The sequence below is a fragment of the Thunnus albacares genome, chromosome 1 (assembly GCF_914725855.1).
Source record: "Thunnus albacares chromosome 1, fThuAlb1.1, whole genome shotgun sequence".
NCBI lineage: Eukaryota > Metazoa > Chordata > Actinopteri > Scombriformes > Scombridae > Thunnus > Thunnus albacares.
The window spans coordinates 20,029,227-20,044,904 of NC_058106.1; the positions used below are offsets into that span (position 1 = coordinate 20,029,227).

At 39.1% G+C, this 15,678-nt stretch overlaps 1 protein-coding gene across 1 annotated transcript; it reads right to left on the reverse strand.

The window, feature by feature from the left end:
* Window positions 1-229: 229 nt before the first annotated feature.
* cmtr2 (cap methyltransferase 2) lies at window positions 230-8,426 on the reverse strand. Its single transcript, XM_044348172.1, has 3 exons — window positions 8,342-8,426; window positions 4,292-5,551; window positions 230-3,121 (listed from the first exon to the last, which is right to left on the reverse strand). The coding sequence occupies exons 2-3, from the start codon at window positions 5,540-5,542 to the stop codon at window positions 2,060-2,062; spliced, it is 2,313 nt and encodes a 770-aa protein (XP_044204107.1). The 5' UTR covers window positions 5,543-5,551; window positions 8,342-8,426; the 3' UTR covers window positions 230-2,059.
* Between the last annotated feature and the right edge of the window lie 7,252 nt (window positions 8,427-15,678).

Consider the following 15,678-nt stretch of genomic DNA (forward strand, 5'->3'; position numbering starts at 1 on the left):
CTCATGCAGTATGAAACATTTTAATGCGCTCAGACTATCCACAAAAGAGAGAAACTCGGCTATAAGCTGCAAGATGGCTAAAAGGCAAAAAGATCCACAACGTCCTGGGACAAAATAATGTGTTAACAAAGACAACAAGCACTCGAGGGTAAACTTCAGGCTCCCTCTGATGTGGGTTTCAACACAAACCATCTGTGACTGACAGGAGGTTTGGTGCTGAGGGTTAGACTATTGTTTATTCAACCTCCCCTAAAATCCTCTGTGAATTTAGTTACGGATGAATTCTGCTGATCAAATGTTGGAAGTAATTTGCATCTTCATGCACTGCATGTTTGTATAATCAGACAGTGTTGTTCTCGCCTGCAGGTTGTCAGTAGTGATTGTATGTGGCAATCTTAACATTTCGTTGAAACTGAAATGATAACAAAGACATTATTTGAACATGGATGAAGACCTAACTGGCTTAACTTACAGTACATGCTTTGTCTCTCGGCCAATACATGATGGTGTAAACTGCTGCCACACAGTCGCCCTGAAGATGAATAAGTGGGAACAATGAACGAATGGATGGATGAACTAGATGTGGTACATGCGTCCTGACAAATAGACTAATCACTGCATCGTCTTTAATAACTTCAAAGATGCTATACTGTAGCTCAATTAGAAAGTATCTTCAGAAAGATAAATAGGCCTATATATTTTGCTTGAAATACATGATTTTTGAGGCTGATACTGATATTGATGTTTAAAGCAGTATGTTGATTTTTTTTTCTTGTGGCCACTTTGGAACAACAGAACAAACTGTAAACAAAAAATGACACATTATCACCTTATTACGTTGTTATGATGAATATGTTAGCGAACAGTTGCCTGTTTCAAGCAGTAGACATGTAGCAACATTAGCTTCCAGTTTGAGTCGTGTTTGTGTCCATCTGATGAATTTAAGTCTGATACTCACTCCCCTTTTAGAGCTGTTTTACTCTCCGCCAACTCCTGAGGGAAATATTTGGCTGTTTAGCTGCTACATGCTCCATTTTCACCAGCTATTAGCTAACTTTCTCTGCCTGCAGTTGGACACGATGTTGATGAGAGCGGTGTAACTGAACCAAAACAGTAAAGTTACAGGCCAGAAAACCAAAACAATGAGCTGAAAGACACCAAAAAGCCCCGTAGAGTTGAGGGGAAATGCAGAGTTTGGTGATAATTCTCTATGAGTTTGTCACTATGAGTGACTCCTTTCACATTTCACACATTTCGTCTGACCCACTGTTAATATAAAAATATTGATTAGTGCAACTTAAACATTAGAAAAAAATGATAACAGCATATCAGCGAAAATATGTCATAAACAAACATTTTAAAAAAAGATCCCCTAAATGTGTTTTTTTATTAATTGTAACCAAGATTTATACTGAGTTGAGCATTTTACCAGTGAAAAATATATTTGTCATTACTTTCTCTGACATTTCATACAGTATATGCTGATAAATATATCTGTGATCAGCTGAAATTGGCTGATAATATTATAATATTGGCCAAGTCAACGTATCCATCTGGCTCTAATTCTGTTCTACAACACTCTCTATTGTTTTCTGTTTGCTTTACAGCCAAAACCATAGACTTCATATACAGTCTATGGTCAAAACTCAATACAATATCCAGAAGTGTCCTAATCTAAAAGGCAGAGTGTCCAATTGTCCTTTAAAACTTTGCCACCATGACACCATCCTCCTGAAGTCAGTACTTTTAATTTCTTCATCATTAGATGAACTAACAGAAAAACCCCTTAGAAACAGTATCCAATACATCATCATATCAGCTGGAGGGGAAAAAAGTCCATAATAATTAAAAGGCATTGAAAGCACAGTGTAATATGTAGCAGTTCATCTCTGCCGCAGAAGCATCATCATTAGCCTCAATATCAACATATAAAACTTATTCAGTAGTTTTAACTTGAACTTCATAAAGTTCATGCACTCTGTTGATTCAACATGAATAAAACAGCCTGTAAAATAATGAGGGGATATCATGTATCGCAGTCACAGTTCACTAAACTGCGCTACGACTGCATTAGCAAATGTAGCTTCTGTCGGATGATTTCAGAGTTCATGGTCCACAGGAAGTCCGTCAGTCCTCCTGTGAGCAGTTCCTCCATGGGGACGAACTGTAACACCTGTCTGTCACATCCAGAAGATGGATTTTCACCTTCTTCTCCTCTTAACAACTGACCAATGTAGTTATGGACATCAGTAAGGACCGGGAGTATTCGGGCAGCAGCTTCAGGGTAGAAGCCAACACATACAAGCACTGCTCCGACCACGCCTGAGGGGGGCGGACTCCTGAACGTGACCGAGCGAAAACACGCGTGCAGGCAGAGCACAACTGCTGCAGTAACACGAGTGAAGGCAGAAAACACAGGCAGCAGGAGGGCGTCCCCAGAGTTCAGGTTCTGCAGGGAAAACACAACGCAGCCCAAGAGCTGGTGCTGATACAGCGGCTCCCCGTCGTGCAGCGTGATGCAGCCTCTCTGAGGGAATGAAGGCTCCCCAGAAAATGTCAAGACTAAATCCCCAATTTGGCTCTCACAGGCGTCCCACAGTGAGCGACTGCCAAACACCAGACACCGCCTTTTCTCTTTGTTGCCTTCACTGTCAACTGTGAAGGTGCAAAGACCTGCCACATCTGACAAGATGGAGGCAGTGCAGACCGCATGGCAAGAGTCACAGGGAGACACACGAGTCCAGTCTACTGCTGATCTCTCAGCTGTGTCCACCAGTGCTTCATTCAAGTGGTTCAACAATCCTCCTTCACAGAACGGAGAGTTTCTGACTGCAGGCAGCGCAGCGCCGGCGATAATGTACCAGGAGTCAACGTGACAGTCAGACAGGGGTCCTTCCAGCACGCAGCCCGCTCCGCTGGTCTCAGTGCAGTGTCTCTGTATCCAGGTGGCATGGCAACCCCTCTCGATGCGCTCCCTCCAGCTCAGGGTCTGCAATTCCCTCCGCTCGTTGAAGGAGCCTGTTTGCTTCTTCTGTCCCAGAGGTCGCCCCGCTGAGACGCTGCAGCAGGCAGGACTCACCGTGTTACGAGAGATCCATCGACTCCGTGGAAGGAAGCTCACCTGAACACAGAGAAACGTGATTAAGTTTGATTTTAGACTCGTTGAGAGACAAACGTTGAATTTCAAATGAGTGCAAAATAAACTGCATGTCAGAATGTTCAATGCCTTCAGAGGGATATAATCCCTTTTGAGTTTTTTGAATTTTTAATTCAAAATGCTGCTTAGTAAGTCCTCAGAAAGTTTGCAAATAAACTTGTAAATGAGTCACAAGTATACAGACACTCCCATGACATTTATCTACAACTTAAATGGATTCCACTGAGAGAGAATGACAGATTTTGTTTATTTTGCTGACAGTCAATTAGTTGATCAATAAAAACAAAATAAACTAAGAGCAATTTTGAAACTTGATTATTCAAAGTGATTCAGCAGGAAAAAACAACCAAACATCGGCTGGTTAAACCTTTTATGCTCTGCTCATTTTGGTAAGAAAAATGCTGAATAATATGTTTAAAAAAGTTTTAAGATCTAATTTGGTCTGTAGTTTAGCTAATGTGGTCTCAGGTTCACACTTTCTAGTCCACCTCAGTACGGGTCAGTTCAGACATGAGGTGCTACAGACAGGTCTCAAGATGAGGGGAAATCAAAACACAATAAATTAATCATTTCATATGTTGCATTTTGGGTGAGGAGGCCATCGTGGCCACTGAGATTTCCCCCTATGTTGCCTGCTGAGTGAATTTCACTCAGCCTACAGGTTTTTAGATTGTTATTTGTGGGTTTTTATGTGCAGCATTGCCACAGAAAAAAGTAATAAATGGACGTCACTGTGAAGGAGAGTTCCCACACTGGGTGTCCCTGACTATGGACGACCGTTCTAACCACTCAGCCAAAGGGTCAACCTGCTAGCCAAGGGTCAGCGTGTCTAAGTCTTCCATGGTCGTTACTCTCTATAGTGCACGGGCCTGCACCAAGACAATGTTTTCCATCAGTCTTAGAGCTGAAGAAGGTATCAAGAGGCAAACGCTCTACGTGCTATTTCTGGATTTTCTCATTGACCTCTACACTGTACTGCAGTCTGTCTTCTACCCAGATTTCTCATTGGTACATATATATTTTTTAATTATAAAATTGAATTTAAGTCTAAGAATGTGTTTCACTGATTCGAAAATGAGTTTAGAGAACATAGGAAACATGATGTCACAAGTTGCTGGTCTGCAGACATCATACCTGGAATCGCTGCAGGTATTCCTGAGCCGTACACTCCCTGATGTAGTCGAGTCGCTGCCTCTGCTCTGCGCTCATCCCTTCAAACAGTCGCAGGTTTTCTGTGATCGTCTCCACCTGCAGTGTGTAGAAGTACGAGCACACCTCTTCGTGCTGTGTCACAAACGACTGCGGGATAAGAGAATCTGGGAAAAGTGCTTCTCGGTCAGCAAGGTGCGGTCCGTAATTACGAATGAGTTTCGAGAGCAGAGGCCTCACAGCCTCCTTGCCTTCGTAGTTCAGACACACGACATAAACCTCGGAGTTCCCGGCCTTGCTGGTGGCAGGTTTGAAGACGTTGACGGAGCGGAAGCAGCAGTTGAGCAGGTAGAGGAGGCAGACGGAGGAGTGTTCATAAAGGGTGAACATCTTCAGTACAAAGGAGCCGCCGGGGCTGAGGAGCAGCAGTGCAGCTGTGACCTCGCAGTAATGCAGTGACGCCACCAGCGCCTCCTGCTCGTCAGGGTTCTCCTGGCAGTCGAAACTACCATCTGCCGTCACCATATCGACTCTACGCATGTTAGTCACAAACGCCTGCAGCTCCAACAAATGCTTCTGGAGCATGATGTTGCCTGTGTTATCTGAGCCAAAGAACCACCAGGGCAGCGTGTTAGCGATTAACCGATCATCTGCGATGGTTGTGCTCCCACCGTTAGCCTCGTGGTACGGGTTGAGAGTGTTGGCAGCCCAGCTCCAGTCACAGTAGCGCGTGGACTCGCTGGTTTTAATGTAATGGTTTAGAGCAGTTATAAAGGCTCCTGGAGCTTCACACAGGTGCACTGTGTTCAGCTCCCCATCGTGAAGGGCCTCCTCTGGAAGAAGATTAAAGCTTCCCAGGATCTCATAAAACTTGCACCAGGCCTGAGTGCAGATCTCCGCGTTGGCAACAGAACGAACAGCCGCAATGACCTTCCCGGCCCGGTTGGTGGAGTTGGTGTGCTGATGCCAGACCTGGACATTCTTGTCACTGAGCTGGTTCTTCACGGCGTTCAGCGACACCTTCAGGGACTGCAGCCGGCAATGCTCCTTCGCAGGGTGTCTGAGAGCAACATTTGGGTCAGGGATGCCCCACTCTCCATTGGATGGTTTCACGTAGGTTCTAACTTTACTAAAAAGATCTTTAATCTCAGTTAGTATTTCAGGGTCAAACACCACCACATTGTTGAGCTGCTGCAGTCTGCCGACTTTCTTCCTGGTCGCGTTGCCGGAGCTCATCCTCCACACCTGTTGTAGCGGAGCCAGATGTTAGAAAAGCACCTTGATTAAAATGACAAACCTACACCACCCAGTTTCTGTTTTCATGTAATCCACCAGACTGTTTATGTGACCTGCATTCCTGCCAAAGAGTTGATTCTAATATTAAGAACAAAAAATCTGCAGTCAGTACGTTTCACATGGAAATACAGAGAGGCCTGGCTCTGCAATCCTTCATTTCTCTCTGCATGCATGAGCGGTGTTGAATTACTAATGTCGACTCATTGTGATGTGGCGCCCTTGGGCATCAGAGCAGACTGTAAATACTGGCGATTACTTCACCGGGCCGGGGCTTTACCCACTTGGAATAACAAGAGATTTTCTACATCACTACAAACACAGTCTCCTCTAATAAGACTTAAAAACAGCTAAATTTGCTCAACACTGCCATGATATATCAACATTTTCTTATTAGTTTAAACTGTTGAGATGGTTACTTGAGGCTCCAAATTATCTTAATGATTTGTTGCTGTCCAGAGAAAACCAAATATGTCCAAATTGTTGACTTAATGAGCAAGAAAAACGTGTTTTAGCTTAGTGACACATCATTTTTCAGATAAGCCCATGGGTTTTTAAATGGGTTATATTTCTTATGAAATAGGAAAATATACTCAAAGGAACATTTAATTCTGAGCTTTACTGAAAAATTAAAAAATCACCTAATTTAGAGATACATCGTTTTCCCTGGAGTAGGGCTGCAATTTAAGATTATTTTCTTTATCAATTAATATGTTGATTATTTTCTCAATTAATTGATTAGTTGCTTGGTCTAGAAAATGGTGAAAAATGTAAAACAGTAAAAAGAAGGCCCAACTAACAGTCCATAACTTAAAGATATTGAGTTTACTATCATAGAAACCAGAAAATATTCTCATTTAAGAGGCTGGGACCAGAGAATTTTCACTTTTTTTCTTAAAGAATGAATCCAAACAAATATCAAAATAGTTAGCAACTAGTTTAACAGTTGGTAACTAATCAATTAATCATTGCAGCTCTACACTGGAGACTGACCATGTGTTTGTTTACCACAGTGTGTCTAATACAGGAGCATGTTCTTCAACATGGTGTTGAGACCTTTTACTTTGTCATATTAAAAATTCTCATGGTGCAGTGAAAAGACTTTCAAACAATTCATGTAATTTTTAGGCAGAACTCATAACTCATGACATAAAGATAATTTACAGTCAAAATTAAATTAACCCAGAACTAATCCTCTGCTCGTGTGCACATGATTTAGGTGACAACACCGGGCAGGGGGACGTATTTCTGGGTCATTTCTTGATTAGTCTGCAGTGACTCGGTGATGAATGGCAATACATATGGCATATACGTAGCTAATGCCAGCACATTCATCAATAATTTCTCATAAATCATACTGTAAAGCGCTGCTACAGCGTATGAAAGTCATCTGCTCTGTGCTGCGTTTGTAAACCGCTCAGCTGCTAAACTAGCAAGAAAAACAGCCTGATGTGACTGTTTGCTCCATACAAGAGGTTCAGGAGGGTGATTAAGAGAGCTGAGATCAGTTTTCCATTTAGTGATAATTAATCAGGTCTGCGTGTAACACTGCAGACGTGCTGTAGGATCATAAAGACCTCAGCTGTAAATCAGTTAATACAAGCCAAAAGTAAAAGCCAGAACACAAATAAACACTAGCTTAGCATTAGTTATATGCTTGCTAGCCATTAGTGGCAAAACAAATTAGTTAATTTATTTGCTGGTCGATTGACAGAAAATTAACAGCAATTTTAATAATTCAATAATAATGATATGATAACAATAAAGTGCGACATAAAAATGCAAACATATGTGCATTGTAGCTTCTCAAATATGAGGATTTGCAGATTTTCTCTCATTTCATTATGAAGTGAATCCCTTTGTTTTTTCATAATAGGCAATTGGAAGACTACAACTTAAGCTGCAGGTATTTACGATTATTATATTACTAATAAACATCTAAAACATGTTTTACAGCAGTTAATATAAAAAATACTTGTATCATTTGTGGCAACATTAGTTCAAGATTTGTAGAGAACAATTTGTCCAAAATCATGAGATCTCACACTGTGAATGAAGATTCAACTGATCATTAATTTGAGATAGCAGTAGTGTCATATAAGAATATAAATGATCATATTGAACAATCACCCACTGAATTAACTGAATTATTGCCCAGAACTAGCTGAGTAACTTTTTTTTACAGATATTCAGACGTAAAGGTTAGCTGTATACCTGCATACACTGAAAACAAAGGGATGCTGAATATGAAAACATCATCAGAAATGCTGGCGACATTAAGACTGAAGTGTTTAAATATCATGTATTTCCTGAATCATCTGCACCATGAAAAACACCTGCTTAGAAAATCAGAAACTCTGCTGTGATGCGATTGACTGAATGTGTGAATTAGACTTTTCAGCTGTATAAAGGTAAACATGTTTAATGTAGCTGCATATTTTGAACTATTTTAGGCCAGCGACAAGACTTCTGTTTGATTATTTATGTAACTGTTTGTGAAACAAAGCAAATTGCTGTATCGCAGAAGTTAACCCTCAGCTGAAGCTGAACGGGACGCATCCTGAAGCATGAAGCTTGAAACCGTGTTTTGTCTCTTTAAACTCGCAAAGATTCGTATTTTTCTGCCACATTGTGAAGTTTAAACTTTTTCAGAGAAAAGTTTCTGTTCGTCTGCTCACTCTGTGGAGCTGTCTGCTGATAACAGAGACAGAAACAGCCTGAAAACACTGAGCAGTAACTCACCGGTCTGTGCTGTAGCCAGGAACGGAAGCCACGGTGTCATCATGTGACTCAGAACTACACTGCGCATGTGCGTGAAAGAGTGGGCGGGGCCTTTTTAAAGGAAAAGGACACTTTTTTTTTGTTCAAATCTGATAAATGACATCTGACTTAATAAAAATTATAAATGACGTGAAAATAAAAATGGCAATTAATGTGCAGGGAGAGAAAATCAGCTCAATAAAGAAATTATCTTTTTGATTACCCCTAAATAACTGTAACTTTCACCAAATGACAAGAATAATTCCATAAGTTAGGATCTTATTACATATCTTATTGAAAATTAACATATTCTAGCAATTATTATGTTTGGGAAGATGAAGATAAGACAACTGTATGTGTCAGCTGAGTAAGGCTGAATTTGAGAATTAGTTTGAGAATTAGACATGAAATTATCTGGAACATTTCCAGCATCTTTTATATAAAAATACATATGTGGGAAACATATCATCAATACAATCATTAACGCAAATTGTGAGAAGTTGATGTTTCGGAAATAAAGATGTTGAAACAAAATGTCTTTAAATTTGTGTTGCTGGTGGTTTGTAATATTTGATATGCCATGTTTCTAGGTTGCTCTGTTTTATACATAATTAAAGAACAAGAAAGCCAACATATTAGATCGTTGTCTTGTAAAATCCACAGGAAATGCAATTTTGCCTCCAGATAATTGTCTTTGGAGTTTTACTGTTTTGACTGCTTGTAGATTCATTAACATAGATCATGACTCTGTAAACATCACATTCCCATTCAATATGCACATGTTTAATGCTCCATGATAATGACTCTAATAATACGGCTGCATCAAGTATTTTTAACAAATTACAATGTATACAGTATGTCCAACGGGTAAATGGCTTGATATATACAGTAGGTGCATTGTTAAGTATTTTAAATTTCTTGTTATGGGTGAATTCAGAAGAATTTAATGTTCTGGCTGTTGAATTCACTCTATTCTGCTTGTGTGCATCTTTCCAGCCAGATTATCCAAAGTGAACTGATCTGTGTCATCACGTTACATAATTATTAGAGCCCTTTAGCGTGTGAGCTCATGAAAACATTGTGTCTTAGTGCTACATTTAAATGGGCATTACGCATGTATCTTTCATGCCTCAGTGCTACCTCACATAGACACACATATGCTGCTCATCTGGGTAATGTAGGCTTTGGTAAGAAAGGTGTGACTAAAGAAAACAGGACGCTCACAGTGACAGAGGGAGCCTCATTCATAAATAATGGACCTTTGGGATATACAGGTGCAATTAGGATTTCCAAAAATAGTGGGTGTAAACATTTTGTCTTATGATTTACTGCCAAAACAGTGACACCTCTTATAATATTAATGTGTGCATTGTGGAGTTGTACTTCTATTTATTTCTTGATGTTTCTGAATGTTCAGCACTGTTCAAATGTAGAGTCTCAAACTTTGACAGTCAGAGAAAAAACTGTGAATTCAAGCAGGTGTTTGGAAAAGTGGAAAAGGGGGGCATGGTTTATTGTGAGAATACATTCTTTATAACCAATAAATAAAAACTTAACAAATTTATCAGAAAATATAAAGATATTTCGCCATTATGCTCATTTTGTAAATCTGGAATAGACTCAACATAACACACGTTTTTTAACTGCTGCTATTGGTCAGATGTGTGTTTGTCAATATTCAGTTTAATTAATATTTAGCTCAATATTTAGTTGCTTTTGTAAATTAATTTATTTGTCAAAATACTTGGTTTTGTTTAAAACCAATAACAGAACGACTGATGATGATATAACATTGTGCCCAATTTCAGGCTTTTTTCAATCGATGTAGAAAACTTTTATGCATCGGTTATCACAAAAATCTGCTACTTCTCTGGAAAATATTGTGAAGCACATTTGATTTGATTTGTTTTGTTAAATTTACATTCATTTATTCATTTATTGGTTATATCAGTTATGTGACCTTTCTTTTTATATTGTCCCTGACTTATAATTTAACAGCTATGTCTGGGTAAAAAATGTGTCTGTCATTCCTCTGTTCCGGTTTATACATTATTAAATACTAGTGTCTCATTATTCTTGCCATAAACTTTGACTGAATGGTGATCGACTCTGTGACTTGTATTCAACACACATCTTGGCTCTGAAAGTCAATGTAAAGCCTGACTGGAAGTCTCATGGCTTCTACATGACCAAAGTTAAATATATGTAAAGAAAAATGACTGTTTTCAGTACATTTAGTATACTGCAGTTTTTGCTACAGTTGAGTGTGGTGTTATGCAAGTAGATTCCTAAATATGAGTATTGTTATACTCAAAAAAAAACTGCAGACTTATTTGACTTTACATCTTTCTGTTATTCATCTAAGGTCATTTGAGAGGAGAGGGGCATCTATGTCCATGCTGGTGTTGGGTAATGGAGAAAAAGGAGACTACTGTCCTAAAAGTGCTGCCAACCTAAAGACACAATCCACCATTCAAACAATTCTTGATAAAAAAAAAAACAACTTAAGTAACATAATAATAGCTTGCACGATTGAAAGAAAGATCTCAAGTGTTTCTGCATCTCTGTCACTTAAGATTCACACGGCTGCTATATTTAGGAGGAAAAAAGCTATTTCTAACATAATCATTTTAAATGTGTGTAGTCATGTAGAAAAACATCAAACAGGCCCTTAGGTGACATAGAAAGCTCTACAGAGTTTACAATATTCAAATACTATGTACACTGTATATCACAGTTGATATTAAGGAGATTGGGGTTTTAAAGGTCATGTGCGACTGTGAAAAAAATTAAATGTGCTCTGCAAATAGGAAGAGAGACAGCACCCATACTCATATGTGGTATGTTATTCCTAAAGGGCAGCCACTCCAGCTCACTCAGGTCTCCATTAACAACCCCAGAGCCAGCGACACCATCCTGTGCACTGAAAAACTACATGTGATCACTAAAATGTAACTCATACATGCCCTTCAGACTGACTGTTTAGGTAACACTGCAATGTTCTTTGCACTTCAGAGGGTTTGACATTGACACTGTGTATTTTATACATCCGGAAACATCTTCTATCTTTTCTTTGTTTTTGACAGGATATGGAGGAGGACATAACGGCTTCACATGTCATAAGAGAGGACAGTCATTCCTTGCATGACTACAAAATGTTGCTTCTCAGAAAAACGTAGACGCATAGTTTGCTTTAATCATTTAAGAAAAATTAACAGTTGTGTAGTTTGAATCGTCAAGTCATTACAATTTCTTAAATTAAAGCTGCACTTGGGGGCAGAATAACTCCAAAACAAGATGACAGACACAGAGTGTTGACATATGATCACCTGATAAAGGTGCAACCAACTGTCTGGGAAGACAAACCAACATTATTATCATACTCTCTTTTGGTCTCCATCAAATCCTGAGTAAAATATGAGACCCTTTAGCTGCTAGATATCAGAATTTCCTCACCAGCTAGTCACTGTAACTTCTGTCTGCCATTTGATGCTGGGAAGACAGCAAACAGAGTGTTTATGAGAACTTTTTACTCTTAACAGCAACCTGCTCCAGGAAGAAATTAATGAGCATGGTGTGACTGGACCAAAACAGTAAAGTTTTGGCAAAAAACCAAAACAATGAGCTGAGAGATGCTAAAACTCTGTACAGCTGAGGAGAACTGCAGAGTCAAATGTGCTGCTGGGTAGGGGTGTGCCCGAATACAAATGCGTTATTTGGCAAAGCACAAATAGTGTTTTTTTTAATGAATATTTGTTTCATACAAATATTTTTTAAATTATTTGTTTTTGGGAAGGAAAAAAACATGTCAAATACCAGTGCGCAGGTCGGTTATAATGCTATCTCAGTCTCTCTCCTCTGCTCTGCTGTTACATCTATCAGCAGGTCTCAACGGGGGGAGTCACATCCACCTGCTACATGACGCACATTTCTTTATTTGGACATCACTCCCACAGTTTAGGGTGTTCCCCAGAGATAAAGCTGAGCTACTGACACACACAAAGAGCTCTCAAGGGACTCTCCTTAACCTGCTGTTCCCCTTCTCCTTTCCACAAAGTTGGGTTGTAAAAAATAAGCAATGAATGAAAAGTGCAAAGTAAGAATCACCTTTGAAGTTCTTCCCTACACATTACATGCTGTCCTGTCTCTGTGTTAAGGGTGCATAAAGAAGTAGAGGTCTGTCTGCAATGAGGCGATGAGTTAAGTTTTAGCTCAGTAGTCAGTGCGGTCATCTATGATCTGGGAGACTCCAGTTTGAGACCCAGTGTGGGGAAATTTCTAAAATTAAAAGCATAATAAAAACAAATACAGGATTTTAAGCCTCTCTCCACTTTTATTCAAATACAAATACAAATAATTTTGCTGCCTCAACAAATACAGATACAAATACAAATAGTGGGCCCTCTGCAGATCCCTAGCTGTGGGTTTGTCTCTATGAGCGCAACCTATCGCATTACACATAATTATTAGACCTATTGTTATAATCTGTCTGCTATTCGGTACTGGACACATACAGTCATTATCAGAGTGAAATTCATAATTAAACATGTTTAAATCAGGCCAGAGTGAAGACTCATCTTGTGTCTTTTGATGATTTGTCTCCTGAACCAGAGGAACCAGAGGTCACTGTGACAATTCAGACAAGATGATCTCAGCTTTAACTAGTATCTGCTGTCAATGCTGATGCAATGACTACACTGCACATTGCATTCACTCCTTATGTATTAACATAAGTGGATTTAGCATAATTTACGTCACCCCTTGACAGCTGTAACATTCTTTTATTTACTGAAAGCCTCTGAGTTAATTATAGATCATGTTATTCAATGCAGACATTTGAAAATTGTTTTTTTGTGTGTGTGCGATTAGATTAAAAAGGACAAAAGCCAAAAATCTTTTACTGTGGTCCCCATTTTTAAACATTTCATTATGTTTTTTGTCAGGATGCATTTTCTAGCAACACAATTGAATACTGCAGTCATGACTATGATGCTGGAATTAGATGGAGAGATAAAGGAAAGTGGGTGAGTGAAGCCTAATTGCGCATGAAATGGAGGACAAATTTATTATGCAGTCTTGCTGCTGTTTATATACCCTTCATTGTTATTCATAATCTCATATCCCTTGTGAATGCAGTGATAGCATTAAGTCTGCATCATGTTTCTTTGTCTATCTGTGCATACACCCTATCCAGCGACTGTGGTGAATGTAATTTATAAAGTTTCTGGAGCTTTGTAGATCTGACAAATCTCCTGCTTATGTTTGGTTTCAGCCGGTATCAGTAGTCTCACGGCTTGAGAAACGACTGTTTTCTTAAGACGCAAATGTATCAGCAGGAAAGATCCTCATTAGCTGGGCCACAATCTGTTATGTTTTTCAGATTCTTCATGATTTAAAGTTATTTTCACACACATTTTACAGAAATTTCAATTTCCAATGTCAGCTAAATCAAACATCTGTTACATCAAAATTGAAATTCCATCAGACCAGACAGAAAGACCAGATATTTATTAATGAAATTATTTGCCAGCATGTAATTAAATTGTTTTTTTGTGTTTATGGCTTGTTCGCATGATATATTTTGTCTATAAATAAATCCAAATCCATTGTGTGCTACTGTGGATACACTGTTAAAACATTTAAAGACTGGTGTCATCAGGAAAAACATTAGTGCACTCTCAGTATCACATATAGGATTTAATGTCATCCTGATCTGCTGCACACACAAGGTGACAGAGGCCTCTCCTTCACCTGAGCTCATTGCCACTGCAACGATTATCCCGCAGAGTTTGACCCGGAGGTCAAAGATCCGCTGTCACCACTTCAATAAAGGCAGAGCAGCAAAGTGATGGACGCATGTTATCTTCATCATGATGATCTCAGCCTAGTGGTTATAACCTTGATGCATAGAAAACAAGGTTGTACAGACACAAATTCATGTCATACACACAGAACATCATTGGATGCTTGCAGTCAGAACAGCGGTACAGAAACAATCCTCTTCTTGTTTGGTGTGGAGATAAAAATCATAAATACACAGACAGTGTTATAAAACCAGTTATCTCCAAATCAAACAGGAGAAGAAAAGTTCTTTTTTCCATTTTGAAAACAAAAGAACTTGACAGGAAGATTTCAATCAGTGTGACACACACACACACACACACACACACAGTAACAGAAATAACACGCAGCCATCCGTTTTCATTCAAGCCTTTTGCTGATGCTCTTATCAGGAACAATTAAGTGTTTAAAAGGGACGTCGCTACAAATCGCCATTTCATTAATTAGCAGTACGAGAGGCCCACATTACAAGTAATCTTTCAATAGCAAAGTAGCTACAGGGGACAGCATAATAATGAGGGCTGGATATTATTTTCCAGAGGCAAAGGAAAATGAAAAGATAATCTAATGCACAGAATAATGGATGGTTTTCAGTCACGCTTTAACAATGTGGCTCTAGGCATGGCAACGTCTGCCAGTCCATCGGTCAGTCAGTTCACCATTTTTGTCTAGATTGAAATATCTCAACAACTATTAAATTAATTGACGTGACATTTTGTACAGATATTGATAGCTCCCAGAGAATGAATCCCAATTACATTCATTATCCTCTGACTGTTCATTTAGCACCACCAGCACATCAAAGTTTTCACTTACTCAGTGAAATATCTCAACATCTACTTAATGAATTGGCACCAAATCTTGTGCAGACGTTCAGGGCTCCCAGATGATGGATACTTCTGACTTCGCTGATCTCTGGACTTTTCCTGTAGCGCCACCATTTGTGGTTTTTGGTGAAATGTCTCAACAACTATGGTATAGATCACCATGACATTTTGCACAGACACGGTGATCCCTTAACTTTTCATCTAGCACCATCATCAGGTCAAAATTAATTAATTAAATTTGTCCAGTACTTTGTTTTATGACCTAAACACCTAAACTAATTACATTAGATCACACTGAATGACAAGAGATCAATTTATATACAAAAGACAAAACGTTTTTGGGCATCTAGCCTTCACATATAGCTGCCTTTTAAGTAGCACACACACAGGTGATTCCCCTCAAGGTAATTAGCATTGCACCTGGTAAGTTAATCAAAAAAGCAGTGAGCATCCAGTATTAGACCAAGAAAGAAGGCAGAAACCAATTCAACACAGGAAAATGTGGGATTCTTTAAATGGGTCCACCATTCACTTTTTTCTATATCAAATAATAACAGACATTCCAATAATTACTAGACAACACAATGAAACAGCTTACAAACAATATGTCTATATGTTTGTTTTTTAAATTTTATTTAGGTAGACATCAAA

What these genes read in the sequence shown, in the direction of transcription:
- cmtr2 (XM_044348172.1), bottom strand. Translation starts at nt 5,542, where the DNA reads ATGAGCTCCGGCAACGCGACCAGGAAGAAAGTCGGCAGACTGCAGCAG. An exon ending in AATACCTGCAGCGATTCCAG is followed by an intron (nt 3,122 to 4,291) that starts GTATGATGTCTG and finishes CTCTGTGTTCAG; the next exon opens with GTGAGCTTCCTTCCACGGAG.